Raw genomic sequence first — 20,221 nt, forward strand, 5'->3', positions numbered from 1 at the left:
TGGTCACCCCACAGCTCGTGAAGGCTGTTCCCAAATGCACGGGATCTCAGAGTAGAACGTGCTTCTTAACAGGGGGCTGCTCCCGAACCCGGAGCTCTGACGTCACGCGCCTGTGTGATGGATGCGTTGGGATGCGCTTCTGGAAAGTCGCGCATATTTTCGGCATTCCTGCAGCATGTCCCTCATCGGTGTTTCGGGTTTCAGCGGGGATTACTATGGAATGCATACTCCTGACGACATTCAAAAGGAATCGCGAATTCGGGAATATTTATATAACGTTAGCTTTTGAGGACACATAGACGATGAAACAACTCAGTTACAATGTTAGGGTGTTGTAAATAACTGTTAAAATAATTAAACTATGATTTTTCAGTCGAGCGAACCTTTTCAAGTGAAAATCTGTCGGTCATTTTTAAAGCGCAATCTGAGGCGATTCGTCTCGTGCCGCAACAACAACAACAACAACAAAGGTTTTAAGGTGTTCCTAGCACAATTAACCCAACCGACAAATTAACCAAAACAAAATATTACAATAACTTTTTTTGTATATAATTTCGACATGAAATACACGTCTTCGTAAATAATTAACGTTAACGTTACAATTGTTTACGATGTATCGTCCAACGGTCATAACGGAAACTGCTCGAGCGGTTGACATAGTAACATCCTCAGCTTCGCTACTTTTCGGTTCGGTCTATTTTGACAAGTACGGACTTTTGTGTTTCGTTTAACTTGTTAAAAACACTTAAAGTAATTTTTTACCCATCTGTGATATTGAAAAAAACAAGTGTATAGCCTGTTGCTGTGGGACTGGACCAGCTAATAATAAAAAAAATAATAATAATCATCATTCCAAAACATAGATATTAGCAATATTAGACAATCTGCACACAAAAAACACTAGCATTAAACATTTTTTTTTTTGGTCAAAAACGATATTTTACGTTTTCTTTAAGTGACTTATTATTATTATTTATTGGAAATGTACCATTGCAGTACTGAGACTGTAGATCAGGGGTTTTTTTTCCATTTATTTGAATATGTAGCCCTCTAGTGGTCAAGTCGGGTAACACATAAAGCAGATAGAGATGTTCAACACAACATATTAATCGAAACGCTATTTCCACCTCCCAAACTACACCACTGATCTCATTATCAAGTCATAAAAGAAGAGTTTTCTGTTTTCTGTCTTCGTGAATCACCCATCTGTTGAACCAATATTTAGCCATTTAGAAACACACGGGTGCCAAAAGAGTCAGGGCAGAGTTCAATTTTTGATCTTTGATCATGAAATTTTATTAGTTTAGAGTTCAGGACTGTTTTTAATTCGATCATTATCTCATAATTCCCATTGTTAGAGAGAAAGATCTAACGGAATGCTTGAACTTCTAATGCTCCTTACATATTGCTTGCAGAATTAATGATCTGTGCTTTATAGTTTTATAATTAGCATGCAATTATTTGCATGCCTGTTCCAGCTTCATTTTTTTTATCGGGACACAAGGGACATATTGTTCGTAATGCATGGGATAAATTTCCCTAGGAACTCAACTGTATAGACCACCAATGCTGAGCGGGCTATACTGAGCTCAAATGATCATTCGTTCCTGTAAAATTAAACCTCTAGCTGGGAAAAAATGTCTCTGATGTATACACATGCATTTGGAAACTATTTCACATATGCCTTGAAAACACATTGTTTTGAAGTACAGAAAGGAACTGCACATTACTGTTTCTGGGAACCAATGAAGACATCCAAAAAAACAGTATCAAAAACATGCTGCGCCTTGGCTAAAAAACATCCTTCATCAATTAACAGCTGTTTGTTGTCTTCATATGCTTTATGAGAAGAATATTATCACATAATTAAAATAGTATTCAAATGAGTGGCCTACACTCAGGAGACTAACAACTAAACCACATCAATAACTAGAAATGTAATCTTAAAAAAAACTAATGCATACAGAAAATTGCTACTTTAGTACACACTGTGCATTAATTATCTTTATGTAAAAAGTTGATTTTTTTTTCTTTTGATTTTGGTGGTCTTTTAAAAAAAAAAATTACACTTTGCATTAAGAAAATTAAAGTGCAATGAAAAAAAAACTAAAATAATTTTCTTTATGCACTTTTTCTCTCCTTTTAGTTTTTTTTTTTTTTACAAATCTTTTCAATGTCACAGAGTCAAGTAAAACAATCGGGATCTGTCTGATAGGCACAGTTTATTTAATTCAAATCACTTTGGTCCCTTTTACCTTTCACATTAAATACATATACTGTGTGAAGTGCTCAAAAAGTCACATTCCCACAGAAATGAGGGTAGGAGCTGAAATCAGTCCTTCTTCTGAGGGAGAGCGGCCTTTACTAGCTCATATATGACAAATGCAGTTCCTAAAAACAAAAGAAAGAAGCACATGAATGATCAGCAATTACAGCTTACTATGATTATTAACTCAAATATCTGTGCTTGCTAAGGCATGTATTAAACACCAAGACACCCTGCGGTAACATACCTAGCACTGTGAGACCCATAGTTGCACGGTAAAGAACAGCATCACCGACTCCTCCCTTCAGATGAACTGGCATCCCATTAGCCTCCTAAACACAAAAATAAATCAACATTTTAATAAGCACAATATCAAAAATACAAACAAATGTGTGAACAAGGCAATAATATGCCCTGAGCACAACGTGTGCCTTTAGAGAGAAAGCAGATGATAAGTAAAGATATCAGGGGTCAATAACATTAGCTTGTCATTTGATAGATTACAGGAAACACAATATATTACAGAAAAGAGACAACCATACCTGAAAGAGCTTCTGTTTGTCTGGCACCTTGTTGACCAGCTGCCTGCGGACGGTGCTGGAGATCTGCCGTCTGGAAACCTGCTGCAGAGTCTCACATTAATATTAATATATATATGTATGTGTGTGTGTAATGCACAAATATCTAGAAATCTTGAAATTACATGACAATTCTTTGATAACATTACTTTCAAATTATACAGATACACAATGATATTTGCATTAAATAATTTAGAAAATGTTCCATCAGTTTAATGCATGTATCATTTGGTCTAATTACTTTATACCATTTCATAATACCATTTGGAGTCAAAGTTTCTGCTCAACAAATATATATATATATATATATATATATATATATATAAAATTGATTAAAAAAATACAGCACAGTATAGACGGTAATATTGTGAAATATTATAAAAATTGAAAATCTTTTCTGTTTTAATTAAGTTTAATATGTAATGCATTCCTGTGATCAAAGCGAATTTTCAGCATCTTTCCTCCAGTCGTCAGTGTCGCATGAAATCATTCTGATATTCTGATTTGTTGTCAGTAATCTTAAAAATAAACGGAGTAATATTGACAACAGCCAAGTCACGGACTTAGCAATGACTACAAAAAAATGATCAAACAGAAAAGCCATATAATATACGTGGATCACAGATCTAATACCAAAATCACACTTGTTTTCCCCTTCTACGGTCTGAACCTTTATCTTCATTTACTACCATTTCGTGCACAAATGCCAATGTCATTCATTAGATCAAATGTTTGTATCTGCTAAACTCAAATGCATGATCTTCCTCTTTACTAACTTTCAATTAATTTGCTTATTTTTGCTCAGTGATTTCGAATCAACTGTTGTTTGGGTGACTTTTAGTGGACGTACAGTAAAAGTCAGTCAAATCAAATCACACAGAGCAAATTCCAAACAGCAGTGTTTACTTATGAGAACAGAAAGAGGAAATATAAATCATATAAAACATTATTTTACAATTAACAGCCCTTAAATGAACATAAACTTAATGATTTACTAAACTTAAAAAAATAAATAAATAAAAAACGGATTACTAGCCTATTTAACTTAATGAAACGTATCATCATGGTTATTTAATTGATTGTAGACGTGCAAAACGTCAAACTCCTCATGACTCCCGCGTCTCACTTCACTTCCCTCAAACACCGAGATTAATAACCGTAACATCTGATGTTTAGCCAAAGCTAGCGCACGATGAATGATTTATAAAATACAATACATTATCACCCTTAAATCGACACAGAACAGTTTAAATAATTACCAGAAAGTGTCGAAACATTTTCGGTGTGAGTGACTGAAGTCACGAGACAGAGCGAGGAAAACCGAAGCAGCTTAAAGAGAAACGTCTCCACCTGCTGTTCAGGAGAGCAACTGCCCGGATGTTCCTAACGTTCCAGCAGTATGGAGTCAATTTTTACACTTTAATACAAATCCTAATTTAGCACTAGATTTAGTATCATAATAATATACCGGTATTGAAAAAGAAAAAGGAAAAAGGAAAGAAAAGGAAAAAGAAAACGAGTGTGTGAGGGGTGCTTGTATTAGAATTCAACTACTGCTTTCTTATTAAAATAATTGATAAAAGGCTTGCATGCTGCATATATATATATATATATATATATATATATATATATATATATATATATATATATATATATATATATATATATATATATATATATAAACGTTGGCACAAAAACAAAATAACATTACAATACAAATTTTTACACTTTAATACAAATCCTAATTTAGCACTAGATTTAGTATCATAATAATATACCGGTATTGAAAAAGAAAAAGGAAAAAGGAAAGAAAAGGAAAAAGAAAACGAGTGTGTGAGGGGTTCAATTCAACTACTGCTTTCTTATTAAAATAATTGATAAAAGGCTTGCATGCTGCATATATATATATATATATATATATATATATATATATATATATATATATATATATGGGTCAACAGAGAAAAATATATTATAAAGCTTTAGTTTAGACAGGTGGAGTCGATGTAGGTTTTATACACATGGAAGCTTCATTTATACACATTGTGCTTCATCCCATTGCCAGTCCTAAATATTTATTCCTAAAAAGTGGCTTTTAACCAATAAAGTTTAAAGGTGTAAAGATGTATTTAAGTCTGAAATTATTTTGCCCACACACATCCCACAAAGGTCTCATATCTATATGGGACCCACATTGTGAAACACACATGGGACCCATGTAAACTGCCCATTTGCAGCCCATGCCCACATAGATCCCATGCTGGCGAGGTATAACCCATATGGGGCCCACATATCAATGTTGGTTGGGTTTACGTTAGCCTAGATGTGTGCACTTTTTAGGCACGATTTGTTTAGTTTTTGAATATACTTGATACTGTTAAAAGGCACATCATTAAAACAAAAAATACGAGTTCACATATCACACCTAAACACGAGTGGAAAACGTAATTAGAACTAGCTACTAAATTAGTTAAAAATGCCTATCCATATACAGCTATGATTCGCAAACCCCAAACTGACTCAAATGATTCGCGAAACCGCTACGAACTCCCGAACTGATTCAAATGATTCGCGATCCGCTCCGAACTCCCGAACTGATTCAAATGATTTGCGATCCCCAAACTGACTCAAATGATTCGCGAACCCTTTGAACTCCCGAACTGACTCAAATGATTCGCGAACCCGCTAGGAGCTCCCGAACTGACTCAAAAGAAACGTGATCCCCAAACTGACTCAAATGATTTGCGATCCCGCTACGAACTCCCGAACTGATTCAATTCAATTCAAGTTTATTTGTATAGAACTCCCGAACTGAGTCAAATGATTCTTGATCCCGTATCGAACTCCCGAACTGACTCCAATGATTCGCGATCCCCAAACCGACTCAAATAATTCGCGAACCCGCTACGAACACCCGAACCGACTCAAATGATTCGCGAACCCGCTCCGAACTCCCGAACTGATTCAAATGATTCGCGATCCCGCTACGAACTCCCGAACTGATTCAAATGATTCTTGATCCCCAAACTGACTCAAATGATTTGCGATCCCGCTACGAACTCCCGAACTGATTCAATTCAATTCAAGTTTATTTGAATAGCGCTTTTTACAATACAAATCGTTACAAAGCAACTTTACAGAAAATTATGTTTCTACAATATTTAGTAGTAGCTTATGGTGGTGACTGTCAGTTTGTGCACATTTGACAGGATTTTTAGAAAAAATTAATACAAGACGTAGTCAGCCAGATGATGAACATTATTAATATTATTAATTAATAATTATTATATGATGCAGTCACACTTGTAGCAATATTTGTTAGTTCTGTTTGTTGATTCAGGGTTAGCATCATCTGAGGTCCTCTGAGGGTCAGCATCATCTCTTCTCAGGTGTTCTGGATCCAGACTGGAGCTTGTGTAAATCCTAGTACATCCCGTGGCAAAACATAGAAACAAAATAGAGACATCATTAGCATAGCTGCTGATCCAACAATGTAAAATTAGTTTAACCCAAGCTAATGAATAAAAATGCACATTTGATCAGATGCAACTATGCTCACAATTTAAGAGATACATTATTCGAATGCTTGGCGAAAGAGATGCATTTTTAATCTAGATTTAAACAGAGAGAGTGTGTTTGAACCCTGAATATTATCAGGAAGGCTATTCCAGAGTTTGGGAGCCAAATGTGAGAAAGCTCTACCTCCTTTAGTGGACTTTGCTATCCTAGGAACGACCAAAAGTCCAGCGTTTTGTGACCTTAGGGTGCGTGATGGGTTGTAGAATAGGTAGAAGGGTAGTTAGGTACGCAGGAGCTAAACCATTTAGGGCCTTATAGGTAAGTAATGATAATTTGTAACTGATACGAACTGATATAGAACTAGCTATGGCTATTTATAATAATAATAAATAATAAATGAATGATGCATTTATATAGTGCTTTATTGTGTATTGTTGTCCACCCAAAGCACTGTACAATCATATATATTTAGTATTTCCTGGACTATAAATCACACTTTTTTTCATAGTTTGGCTGGTCCTGTGACAGTGCCACAAAGAGGGACATGCAGAAAAGTGAAGCGCAAAGGAAAAATGGTTTTGCAAGCTCAAACTAGACTGACACGCAAAATAAAAGCAGCATTGCAAATAAATTAATAGATATGACCATGGAAAATATTTTTTGCAAAATCATTGCTTTCGCGCGATTTCATTTATGTTTTGCGATTCTTAATTTTTGTTTGCAAAAAGAAAATGTATTTTCCTCAATATTTTAATTTTCGTTTGCAAAACGTAATTTTTTTGCATATATACGGCATTAAATTGACTTGTCAGACACTGATAAAACACAAGTCACATGCAGAAATACCACATGTTGAAAATACAAATCATAATGCTCAAGGGAAATTAGCAGCTAGTAAAGGCGCAGACTTTATTTTGACATTGGTTGGGACATAGACCAAAGCTCTGTTCTCTTCCTAAAACAATCAAAACATATTAATCCTAATTGTCCTCTTAAGGTGTAATTTTATTGCATTTTTTTTAATCTGGCAACTCACATCCCTTAAGAAAATTAATCATGGTTAAAAAAATACATAAAAAATAATAATGAACAATGGAATGGTTAGTTAATTTATGGTAACCACAAATTAACTATTACTCACAAACAGACAGACAGATATAACACTTCCAGTGGACTAGAAAGTCAAGAGCTTCATAAACGTGTTTATTGGGTGAATTTCTTGAGAGACACACACTTCAGTTCAGTGAGCTCATATACTGCATTCACAGAGGTCATAGGATATAAATGAAATGAAATACAGTTGTTTATTATAAGGACTCTGTGATTACAGTTCTGTGTGGTGATGAGTACTTTTATTCTTAACTAAACATACAGTATATCATGCACCTTTTCCCCAACTGACCATCTCTCATTCTTTTAACACATCAGAGCCACCATTAAATTATAGCAGACTGATAAATAATGATCAATAAACCGTTCTCAGCAGTATGACACTTTAACAGTCATTTCCAAAGCAAACAGTATAATGTTAGACCAGCACTTAAAAACAACATGAACTTGCTTACACAATCCAGTTTATGCATAATGCAACACATTTCCAGGAGAGACAGAATATTTAACAAGAAAAAAAAATTACGAACGGCAAACTTACAAATCGTTTGCAATAGGACGTGTAAGCTATTACCCCTTGTGCTGTGCTGAAAATCTCTAATTTGGTGTTCCTGGTCCAAAACAAAATTATTATTATTATTTTATATTATCACAGAATCTCAGATTCAGTCTTTCGGTCAGCTTTGGTCTTTCAGTTAGAACAGGTTTTGTATTTCTTTTTGGAACTGATTGATTGATCATAGGCCTCACATGATTTGAGCTCATTTTTAATTGAAAAAGGAATTCTATGTGGATCATTTTGTCAGTGTTTACACAAAAACTTTACTCAGGTGCATGAGGCCAGATTAATGAAGCCTATGAGCAGTAAGTTACAAAAACAAACACAAAACCTGTTCTAATTGAAAGAAAACAAGTTAATAAAGACTGAATCAAGTTAAGAAATATTTGGTTATGATATAGCAAAATAAATTTATAAGCAATTTTTTTGCTGAACTTGTGTAACAAGGTGCTAAAAATGTTTTTAGAGGATCCTAAGAAAGTTCAAAATTATCGAAATTCTTTGGGAAATTCTTTTTTTTTTTTTAGGGATAAATAAAATTCATCTGAACACAATGAAAGTAATTGGGGTGAATTTTGATTTTCTCAAAGTACGTGTAAAAAACATCCTAGTTTTCTCTTCTTCTCACATGCTGTAACTTTTCATGTTCTACAATTTTCATCTCTTTCTTTACTCTCTGGCATCCAGGGTTCATCAATCTGCCGTCTGACTGTCTCCTGGTCTTGAATCACTGCTATAATCTGTATGCATATATGGTGCATAACTACAGATCCATCTGCTTGACCCGGCTTTGACAGGTTCGCCCCTCGTTCTGTTGGTATGTGTATGCAGGGCGGTTGTAGACCTCTCAGGCAGGCATACAGTGTTAAGGACCAGATTTGAAACAGCCTCAGCGTGGCTCTCGATTCACTTGGAGCAAAACGTTCTCTGTGGATGAAAACAGGGGAAGTGAACTTACTGAGAAAAAACAGCAATCATCCGAAACCCACGGCTTACTGCATGGAACGAATCGGTTTCACATTCATGTTGAGTGGCCAAGTTCATAGATGGTGAAAATATCAGAGCAATTTTATGATGGTTTTTTGGAATAGCAACGCGCCGTTGAATCCAGCGAGCTTTATCTCACAAGTGAGGTCATCAGTGAGCTGCCAAAAGCCTGTTATTGCGCATGCATGGATGGATTAGAAAATGAACACTGTCAGTGTGTCAGCTGTGGTGAAAAAGGAATTAATTGATTTAAAAAGCCCTTCACAGTGACACACAAATCTCATGAGAAAGACAAAGGCTTTTAAAGTTCAGCTAAAACTCTAAACGCTGTCTTTGTTTATGCACCCTCATGTCGTTCCAAACCCATTTGACTTTCATTCTTCTGTTGAAGAATGAATTGAAAGCACATTTGAACGTGATTTGAGAGCTTTTTGGAGCTCGACAGCACCAGGCCTCAGATGAAAAAGATCATTCTGGACCTTCTGCAAAACATCACGGAGGAAAGAAGGTCACACGGCATGTGGGTGAGTAAGTGATGACATAATATTCGTTTTTGGGCAAAGGGTTCCTTTAATGCTAAACAGATCAATTAAAAGGCCTGTCTTTATTTGTGTAATTGGCGAGTTTGTATCAGGCAGGAGGACACAATCAGGATGTTAAACGGGACTCCAGATCTCCAGCTGTTGTTTCTTATTTCTCATAACAGCGTTCTCTGGCTCCCAGATGGCCTGGATAGAGCACTAAACTCTGATCATCACCAGAAGAACACTACACAGAGATTTCTTAAATGAATAATTTACCTAAAAATAAAAATTAGCTGAAAATCTACTCACCCCGCAGGCCATCCAAGATGTAGATGAGTTTGTTTCTTCATCAGATTTGTAGAAATGTAGCATTCCATCACTTGCTCAGCAATGGATGCTCTGCAGTGAATGGGTGCCGTCAGAATGAGAGTGCAAACAGCTGATAAACACATCACAACAATCCACAAGTAAAACACAATACTCCAGCCCATCAGTCAACATTTTGTGAAGTGAAAACCTGCATGTTTAAAAGAAACAAATCCATCAAGATGTTTTTATCTTCAAACTGTTGCTTCCAACTAAAATATGAGTCCTCTATCCTTAATGTTGTTTCTCCAGCAAAGTCATCTGAATCAGGAGAGAAATATGCAACGATCAAAGACAAAAACAGTCCAAAATGGTTCTAAACAAATTTGTGGGTAGATTTTGATGTGAGAGACAACAGAGGGTGGGCTTTTTTTACTGAAGGAAGCAATATTGGTTATAAAGTAACAATTTAAGTTAAAATGCCTAAATGATGGATTCTTTTCTCTACAAATGTACATCTTTTGGCTTCACGACATTAGTTGATGGACTGGAGTGGTGTGGATTACTTGTAGATTATTGCTATGTTTTTATCAGCTCTCAGTTTGACGGCACCCATTCAATGCAGAGGATCCATTGGTGAACCAGTGATGTACAGTAATGCTACATTTCTCCAAATCTGTTCCCATGAAGAAACAAATTCCTCTATATCTTGGATGGCTTGAGGGTGAGTAGATTTTCAGCAAGCTTTTTATTGTTGGGTGAACAATTCCTTTAAGATGCTAAAAACTTAACTGACCATTTTCCATTTTAAAGTAAAGTGTAAGGCACCAAACTTGCCTAGTAGCTTTTTTCCTTCGCAATACAAGTCACAAATATGTGTCAAAATCTTAATTGTAGAAATATTCTGGGTTCAATGCAGGTTAAATCTGTAAAATAATGTTGTTTACCAATAATTTAGACCCTTCCCCTCAGTTAAAACCAAAGAAGTAAAAAGCATGTTTACAGTAATGGACTTCTATGGGGCGAGACATTTGGTAAAGTTTAGAAGATGAAATGTGATGCTTGTATTTATAAATATTTATATCAACTGTTCCGTACAAAACAAAAGTGGCATTGAACAAAATAGATTCTGAATGTGTTACTGAACTGCAAGTAAACAAAAGGCATTGGAATAATCTTAGGAATAATATCAAATTCCTTTACTGTCAGAATATTTAGTCTCTAAAATGGGTGAATCACAAATATCAGTTTATCCACTGAACATACCATGGTTTAAAATGTTATTCACAATTTATGGAGGTTTCCTGAACTTAGATCAATGCCCTTATACTGTACATGCAGTAGGTACACAGAAACTTAATAACAAATACTATTTCTTTCCCAATTTTCTCTCTAGCATTCCCTATCAAATATCAATAAACCAACCCCCCCCCCCCCCCCCCAAAAAAAATGTCCATGTATTCTGAAGACAGAAAAATATTTATTAAGTGAAATCACAAAATTCATTCAGTGATATTTAATACAATGCATTTTCAACCCCCTGGAAACCTCCACAAGCAGTTTTACAGAATAAAACCTTAGTGAAATGGTAATGTAAAAATAAATACTAAAAGAAATGGTGAAGGGTTAGTTCAAATGTTTTAACACAACACACACATGCACACATTCCAACTGTCTGATGTCCAATTATAAATGTCTGTACAATTCATTCTTCAGGCTGATTTGACACACAGTATTTACAATATTACAATAATGTTTGTCAATGTCGAAATGGAGGCCACTGTGCCAGTGATTGCTCTGTTTTACATTGCAACACTTTTGTTCAGATTTCATTCAGTTCTGTAGTGCTTAGATTAAATTCCATTGCCCCATTAACACGAGCCAATCTCAGCTCTTTCCTCCGGCTCCGGCTGCAGAGCTGCAAACGGCAGATTTCCTCAGTTCAATTTTCATAGACTGGCTCTCAGAGCGTGACGTCGTGGACAAGACCGCTTTCCCTGTTTTCATACCTTTTGACATGGGGATTCGTGTTGCTGTGGAGCGAGATGACTGCCCATCCGTTCCATGCTGAAAAAAACAGGCAAAGGGAAATGTGAGATCACATTTAGAGTGTTCATTTTTTATTAACCATGTGTTTGCCATAGCCAGTGCATTTTGTGTTTGCATTTATGCAGACTAACTTTCCGTTTCTGAAATGGAAAGTTTTTAACCTGTTCATAAAGGCGTTTATAAAAAATAAAAATAAAAAAAAAAATAAAAAAAATAAAAGCAATATGAAATATAATTAAAATAAATATATAGGGTCTCATTCATGAAACACGAGCAGAACGAATTTTTGTGTAAATCGCGTGTAAAGTGGTTTTGGCGTAAATTTTCGGATTCATTAAAACGTTCGTATTTTCCAAATGTTAGTTGGTACGAAAGAAATCTACACCTGCTCCCAGCCACGCGTAAATAGTGCGTTTAACGTCTGAACGTTTTGTTCATTAATACGGCTGCATTTTAATTCACCTTAATCGGGTACATATTTACACAGCATTTTGAAAAAAAATATTATATATATTAATTACATACGGTTTTTCTTTTAACTTTTATTATGAGAGCCAGTAATATCTGTAATATGCTTCCAAACTTCCTTTTTTAGGACCGGATACGCCACTAGTACACTTGAAAATTAAATGTGGCGTTTTGAATGAACTTCTGATAATAAAACTTCAATTTCTGCAGCTGAGAAATGTTTCTTTTTCAGTCGCTTTTGAGAAGACATGTTGAAATCCTTCGTTTGGTGTCATAATATGATGCTCATATATAGTTGTCAGTCGGATTTAATGGGCATGATTTATGGTAATTGAGAGTGAGCGTGCACGCGCGTCCCATTTACGACTGATTGGAATTCATTAACACACACACACACATTTCACTATCACATCTGACGTTTATGAAGTTTTTGTGAATCAGGAGAAGAGTTTTCGGGAAGTTTTCTTTACGCGCAAATCACTCAGATATTTACTCGTATATTTACGAATGTTTCATGAATGAGACCCATAGTTTCATATAAAATAAAATGATTAGGGTGGCCATTCAAAAAAGTTAATTTTTAAGTCTAGAAAAAAGTAAAATTATTTTCATTTTAAATTATTTAGTATTATTTTTATACTAATAAATAAAATGGTTATAAGTCAGTTATTTCTAGTGTCAGTAGAAAATATCAGTTTGCATTTCCAAACATTATTTTTATCATTAAATGCAATGTCTCCAAGACACTTTTAAGAAACCTGCAAAGCTCCCTGAAAAACAATGCGCAAGTGCATTTAGGACAAAAGCTTTTTTTTTTTTTTTTGGTCACACCAAATGTTGATTTAATTTAGTTAAGTAAATGAATTAATAAAATATATTTATGGCATTATTTTTCACGGCATCCTCACTTTACAGCATTTTTACACAAGCGCCTAAAACTTTGCACAAGATACTGTAGCTTTGCAGGTTTCTTGAAGCATTTTGCAGGCATTGCCACATTTCTTCTGGATTGAGTCTGTCTCAGTTTGTTCTGTTTCTTCATTTTATACCAGACAGACTGATGATGATCAGATCAGATCTCTCTATGGAGCACTGGCTGTTGTCAGACTCCTTGTGCAAACAAAAATCTCACTGGATTATTACAATTAATGGCAAAAATATTGTTTGAAAATGTAACCTGATATTTTCTACTGACACACTACAGCAAAACATATAAATAACTGACTTAAAACCATTTTTTGTTGATGAAAATATATATAATTTTCCCCCAATATTAAAAACTTTTCAATTTTTGCAAATGTAAAATGTAATAATTTATTATACTGACAACTATTCCTTACAACTGGTGCTTGATTTAGTAGGTTTTGGTAGGCAAGTACAGGAAAGTTATAACCATGGTCTGGTCACACATTATTAGATTTTATAACAGGTTAAACGTGAGGGGACTGGTCAGTTTGTGCCACTGTTTAAAGGATTTGCTTGACAAGCTTTCTTGAGTGACAAACGCATCAGTACATTCCAGTGTTAGTTAGCAATAATGGATAGGGAGATCGAATCTGATTTGATCGATACCTTGAAAGAGAGCTATCAAGGGAGCAGACACCCCCTGATATCATTTTGAAACATTTCAGAAGCAACTGAAATATAAAAGATTGAATATGATCATTTTGTTTTAGGGAGAAAATCACAAAGTATTAATTGTTAAATGACTATTCTTTGTTGTCATTTGATGGCAAATATGCACATTCACTTTTCTATCCCAACCTTTCGCATCATCTAAAATCCAAACAGTGGGATAACGTAATGAATCTGGTACTCACCACAGATTGAGTAGACCTGGATGGGGCCGAGGTGATGGGAGTTATTGTGATGCTGCTGGTCATCTTGCCTTGGATCATGTTTCCGACATTAGCTGAAGTCTGTCTGGGAGAGCGCAGAACTGTCCCCGTTGGCATCTCTCTGCTGTCTGAACTTACTCCATTAGGCCAAACTGTAACCAAGCCACTTCTGTCATCCTGAGGTTTCTTGAACCCTGGTGACCCCAGGTGGATGTGGATCTTGTTGTCCTCTGTGGTTATAATATTGGAGTTGTATTTCCGGATGGGCGTTGGGACGGTCTGCTTTTCAGGGGTCAACTTGAACACGGCCCTGCCCATGGTCATCTCATGGGGTTCTGGGGAGATGGATGTCTGGGAGACTGGAGTTGCGCTAATGGTTATGATGGACAGAGGAGAAGCAGGATGCTCCGAGTAAGAGCCCTTACCCTTCTCTGGAGATTTAGCTCTGGAGATGGCTGTTATAGTGACTGGAGACTTTGTCCGTTCAGCTGGCCCTTCATTGGTTTTTGACTTTGGCAGCATAGAAGTAGGAACAATTGTGATGCGTGGTTTCTGAAGGCCAAGAGTTGGGATGATGGTGGTACTGGAGAAGAAGTCGTCAGCACATGGACCGGTGATCTCCAACTTGGCAGTGCTGCTCTGATGGTCTGGAGTCACTTTAATATGAAGGGGCTGACCGGGTTTCTGAGACATGGTTAGTTCTGGTGATGTCCGTGATGTTGTTCCATTGACCTCCTTGGTTGATGGAACTCCCTGAGAGATAGTAACCGCTTCTTTCTTCTTCATCCAAGGGTTCCAAGACTTCCTCGTCCCCAACTCTGCAGCCGCCGGCGGGTAACGGTCCAACACGGTCGGCTTCTTGAGACCTTTCTGCCTCAGTTTACTCATGACCTGATTTTCCTCTAGAACAGACTTCTGGATGAACACAGCCGCAGTCTCGTCTTCGATGTGTTCGTTCATGTCTGCCTCGGTCTGTACTGCAGTGGAAGTGAGAGGAACGTCCACAATCCTCCTTCCATTCATGCTGGGTCTAAGTGCACGGCTGTAACGCTTCGTAGCTTCTAACTCTTTGGTTAGTTTGATAACTTCTTGACTCATGTTTTTCTTTTTATCCTCCTCTTCGATGAACCGCTGCTGGAGAACCGTGTAGTCCACCTGAAGCTGAGATAGTTGATCCTCCTTGTTCATGAGCTCATGAATCTTCTCCTTTAGAGCTTGGACATCAGCCTGGAGATTTCTGGTTTTGGACTCCTCCATCTTGCAGCGTAGTCTCAGCTCAGCTTCTTGGCTTACCAACTCTCCTTTTTCTATGGCTTTGTTCTTGGTGATCTGTGTCTTCATTTCCTCCAGGAGCTGGGAAAGGGCATTGGCTTTGTCTTGCTCGGTTCTGAACTTCTTCTCAAGCATGTCATACTCATCCTCTGTCTTCAACAAATCACCCTCCACAACCTCAAGCTGTTTAAGTCGGTTCCTGAGTCTCTCAATTTCCATTGTGAGCTCTTTAACCTTGTTGTCCTCATTGGGATACCCAACTTCTACATTATCTCTGTTTCTTGGAGATTCCCACTTAGCTTCCTCTTGCTTGTCCAATTTAGTTTGCATCTGGCATAACTTTATACTGTAATCCTTTATTTTCTCTTCTTCACTTGCAAGTTTAGATTTCAGGTCATCTTTCTCCTTGGTAAGACCAGACACTTTCATCTCCATTTCGGACTTCAGTTTAAGAAGCTTCTTACTTTCCTCAATCAGCTTTTCTGTGACCTCCATGACTTTGCATTGCTCAGCTTTAAACAGTTCGTTAGTCTCCTCGCTTTTCTGCTCTTCCTGTTTGATTCGTTCTGCCATGTTCTTCCTCTCGTCCATTAGGATCACCGTGAATGACTTTAGTTTGGTCAAGTCATCCTTTAAACCCATCTCAGCCTTTTCCAGCCTTGATTCTGAGCACTCAAGTTCTTTGATATGGTTTTTAACTGTTTCCAGCTCACATATCAAGCTCTTTGTCAAGGTTCTTTCTTTCTCCAGATTGTTGTGAAGCTGGGCACATTCAGATTTGCTCACATTGAAAGCTCCCTCCAGTTTCTCCAGGTCCACCATCCTCTTTTGCAGTTTTTCAACCTCTAGTTTCAGCTCACGGCTGTGATTCTCCTCATCTTGGAGCCTCCTCTTTAGCTCCTTGCACTGCGCTTCTGTTTTCGTGATTTCCTCATCCTTGCCCTCCATTTCTAGAACTCTCTTCCGAAGGTTCTCCAGCTCAGCCATGAGGCTCGAGTTCCCGCACTCCCCTCTGCTTATTTTGTCCCGCAGATCCTGAAGGACCTCTTCAGACTTCTGCAGCGTACGATTGGCCTCCTCCAGCTCCTCAATCCTGCGTGACATGCTGGCCAGCTTCAGACGCAGCTGTCGACTTTCAGACTCCTGCTTGGCCAGGTTGGCGGTCATCTCCTCATGTTCCTGTGAAGATTTGGAGGTCTTTTGTTCTAGGTCGAGCTCCAGCCTTTGGATCCTCTGACTGTCTTCTTTAGCTTTGCTGTTGATGAGCTCCAACTGCTGCTCTCGTTCGTGTAGCTTCTTACTGAGATCCAGGACCTTCTGTCTTTCCTGGTCAATCTGTTCAATGTGAAGCTGCCTTTCATCCACCAGCATCAGGGCAAATGATTTCAACTTTACCAGCTCCTCCCGAACTTTCTCAAGACGTTTGCTGTGATCCTTGTCCTTGCGAGCCTGATATGCCTTCTCTTGCTCCAACAGTCTCTTGAGTCTGGTGAAATCAAAGAGAAAGAGCTTAAAATGGACTGATTCATATAAAAAATAAAGGTCAAATTGTAAAGTCCCTTTCATTAAAGTTAATATGAAACTAAAAAAGAGAGAGGAAAGATAGTGTCAACCATGGGGTATTTTCTTATGTGTGTGTGATATATACACACACCCATCATATCGCCTTCTTGAAAGTGAATGAAAAACTCTGCTCTACAATTGTGAAGAGAACAGGAGCAAGCATGACCATTATGAGAAAAGGAACAGTGTCTGAATGCTTTAGTGATTTTCTCTCACAGTTGTTACTGAACATTTCATGCTTGCATGATCACAGAATGGAAACAGCTCACGGGCAGCTTGGCACGTCAACAGTAATAAGTTCCCACCTGGCAAAAAGTCTACAAGCACATCAAAACAGATGAATCTGTGCCAACAAGTGCTCTTGAAGAAAACTCTATGATGCTGGTGAATGTTTACACTAATCTAGCTCTGCGGGAGTCTCTGTCGAAAGAACCATGTACTTTGCGAAACAAGTGCCAGACACTGAGTTTGCAGCATATTTCCTTCATTATTTCATAATCTAATTTCCTCACCATGCACTTTAACAGCAGTTAGACACTATAATATATCCAAAGAGATCCATGAATGAATTCTGTCAGCCTATTTGCATTCATTTCCAACTCTTTTCAAACTCACCATCTAGCTGGGAAGGAGTCCAGGTAGGTCCATGCCTAACATGTTTTTGAAGTTACTCTGCTCAAAGCATCAATGAACGGTTACCTGCATTAACAATTACATTCCAACCTTGTCATGAGCGCAGTGAAAGGTGAATGTTTTGTGAAACAGCATTGCCCCACTTGCTGGTGATATCATAGGAACTGTCCTGCCCTTGTTTGGGCAAAGGAGGCGGAGCCATCAGAGAGCTTTTCACACACTCTTTTCTCAGGTTTCCTCTCTTATTCTCTTCCCTGAGATGGAAGTCGGGATATTGTTTTAGGAAACAGTCAATTAGAGCCGTAGTCAATGCACTAAAACCTCTGTATCATTTCAAGAGGTCCATTTCCATTTCATATAAACTATAAAATGACCCAATTACTTCCTTTCACACATGCAACCAAAGTTCCCATGGGAACAGACAACAATGCAAGGGAAAAGTTTTGTTTTGCAAGAGAACAATGTCGCACTTTTGGGTCAGATGAAGCCCTGTCACTCCGAAATGCAACAAGAATGCAAATATGAGACAGTAAATGAATAAATAAAAAGGGGAATTTTTTTTTTATTACTCAGCAAATAATAATAATTTCATTATTGCCCATAACTTGCTCATACTGGCAAAGGTTTAAGACAACAGCTGGGAAAATCTACTGAAATCATCAGATCTACTGTGACATGTGCACAGAGAGACTTATAAATCATAAATCATGCGAATGGTGATAGAATGACATCATTTTTTGGTGTCTAGTATAAATGTGCTTGTGATTTAAATTACAGCCTGAATATCAAGAGCACATGAAACTTCCAGATGTAGTTTTAATTGGTGATGGTTACCAACATACCTACAGTGAGAACGAAACTTTGATGTGCAACTCCAGACACAAATAATGTGCTATTGCTTCGAGCAATCAGACATTTAGTTTCCTGGAGGACCATAAAACGGGTGAGAAAAATCCCCTAAATGTGTAAATTGGATCCCAACACCTTAGCAACCACCTAGCAACAATCTAGAGAACCATAGCAAACACAAAACACGCCCTTTTTTCTGTCCTTTTTGTAAAAAAAAAAAAAAGTTAAATGCTGGATTTTTATATTGCTGTAAACATGAAGCAGCATTTGCAATGCATTTTACTTCTAATGTGACATTTCCGAATGTAAAGGAAAAAATTTACAGTAGGCACTTGATTGTAACCATCAGGAATCAACTCCTAATATACACACACACACACACACACACACACACACAGTCATTCAAAAGTTTAGGATCAGTAAGATCTGAAATGTTTTTGAAACAAGTCTCTTATGCTCATCAAGGCTGCATTTATTCAATCAAAAACTAAAAAACTGTAATATTTTGAAATATTATTGCAATTTAAAATAAAGTTTTTCTATTTGAATATACTTATTTTAATATACCATATAATAGATTTTTGTGACGTAAAGCAAAATTTCCAGCATCATTACTCTTCAGTCTTCATTGTCACATGATCCTTCAGAAATCATTCTAATATGCTGATTTATTATCAATGTTAGAAATGCTTTATTTATTTTTTTGGAATCGGTTATCTTTGTTTCAGGATTCTTTGATGAGTAAAAAGTTAACAAATGAATAACATTTATTCAAAATATAATTTTTAAAAACAATATACACTACCGTTCAAAGGTTTGTCCTCAGTGCATTGTTTTTTACTTTTATTAATTAGGAATGTGTTAAACTGATAAAAAGTAATAATACAAAGACTTATGTTTAAAGAAAAAAATATATTCCAGTTCTTTCTAATTTTTAATTCATTGAAGAATACAATTTCACAGGTTCCAAAAAATCATTCGATTTACAACAAAGGAATATTTCTATATATTTTTGATTCCACGTTGACTTCAACACACTTGTTGATAGTAAAATCATTAGCTTCTGTCTTTCACTGACCTATGTGTCAATCAAAGAACAAAACTAGTGGTCCTCATCAGATTACAGTCTTTCTTGAATGTGGGACTTCAAGAGGAAAAATGGCAAGTGTGAATATCATGTGAAAGAGAGAGGGGTAATTTGAGGAGGAATGGCATTGCGGATGCTTCCAGAAGCTCAACACACAGCAGTTTTATATTCCTGGCGGGATTCCCCGTCATCGCCCGGCGCTCGGTCCCAGGTGGCGCGGCGCTGGCATGATCTCACCTGCTATGAATCTCTGAAATGAGAGAATTATGGAGGAATATGCAAACACACACAAGCTGGAGATGAGCGTGATAAGTGGAAGAAGGAAGGAGTGCGACTGAATGGTGCCACTGCAACAAACCACACAGTGTTTTTATAGATTTGCCATCACTTTTTTTTTTTTTTGGACAAATGAGCTCCATTTTAAAAGTGCAGTACAAGAAAAAATTAAAATAAAAACATTCAATCTATATTAAACTGTATTAACAGTCTTTCAAAATGCATGTGTAGAGAACCATAGAGTCCTGTGCACATTTTAATTTGGAGACGAGACAACAGAGCATATTTCAGGTTAATTCAATTCAAAACATTTTTTATTAAGAAGTTTAGAACTAAA

General features: G+C 36.9%; 2 protein-coding genes across 8 annotated transcripts in view; both read right to left on the reverse strand.

Moving 5' to 3' along the window:
• Positions 1 to 2,203: 2,203 nt before the first annotated feature.
• LOC127983478 (cytochrome c oxidase subunit 7A2, mitochondrial-like) lies at positions 2,204 to 4,244 on the reverse strand. Of its 2 annotated transcripts, none has more exons than XM_052585682.1 (4): positions 4,104 to 4,244; positions 2,809 to 2,898; positions 2,514 to 2,598; positions 2,204 to 2,391 (listed from the first exon to the last, which is right to left on the reverse strand). In XM_052585682.1, the coding sequence occupies exons 1-4, from the start codon at positions 4,119 to 4,121 to the stop codon at positions 2,333 to 2,335; spliced, it is 252 nt and encodes an 83-aa protein (XP_052441642.1). In that variant the 5' UTR covers positions 4,122 to 4,244; the 3' UTR covers positions 2,204 to 2,332. The 2 variants fall into 2 exon arrangements, with proteins under 2 accessions (XP_052441642.1, XP_052441643.1); XM_052585683.1 differs by having other exon boundaries at positions 2,809 to 2,889; positions 4,104 to 4,185.
• A 3,309-nt stretch (positions 4,245 to 7,553) lies between these two features.
• LOC127983960 (filamin-A-interacting protein 1-like) overlaps positions 7,554 to 20,221 on the reverse strand; it is a 29,649-nt gene continuing 16,981 nt past the window's right edge. Inside the window, exons 5-8 of one of the 6 annotated variants that reach the window (XM_052586402.1) lie at positions 14,187 to 16,962; positions 13,939 to 14,003; positions 11,859 to 11,916; positions 8,797 to 8,959 (exon numbers count right to left, since the gene is read on the reverse strand). In XM_052586402.1, the coding sequence (XP_052442362.1) occupies positions 8,939 to 8,959; positions 11,859 to 11,916; positions 13,939 to 14,003; positions 14,187 to 16,962 (2,920 nt within the window). In that variant the 3' untranslated portion in view covers positions 8,797 to 8,938. Of the gene's footprint in view, positions 8,960 to 10,911; positions 11,917 to 13,938; positions 14,004 to 14,186; positions 16,963 to 17,654; positions 19,396 to 20,221 lie in introns of those variants that run through there. The other 5 variants (XM_052586404.1, XM_052586403.1, XM_052586405.1 and 2 more) reach the window with 5 other exon arrangements.

The sequence above is a fragment of the Carassius gibelio genome, chromosome B20 (assembly GCF_023724105.1).
Source record: "Carassius gibelio isolate Cgi1373 ecotype wild population from Czech Republic chromosome B20, carGib1.2-hapl.c, whole genome shotgun sequence".
In the NCBI taxonomy this organism is placed as follows: Eukaryota; Metazoa; Chordata; class Actinopteri; order Cypriniformes; family Cyprinidae; genus Carassius; species Carassius gibelio.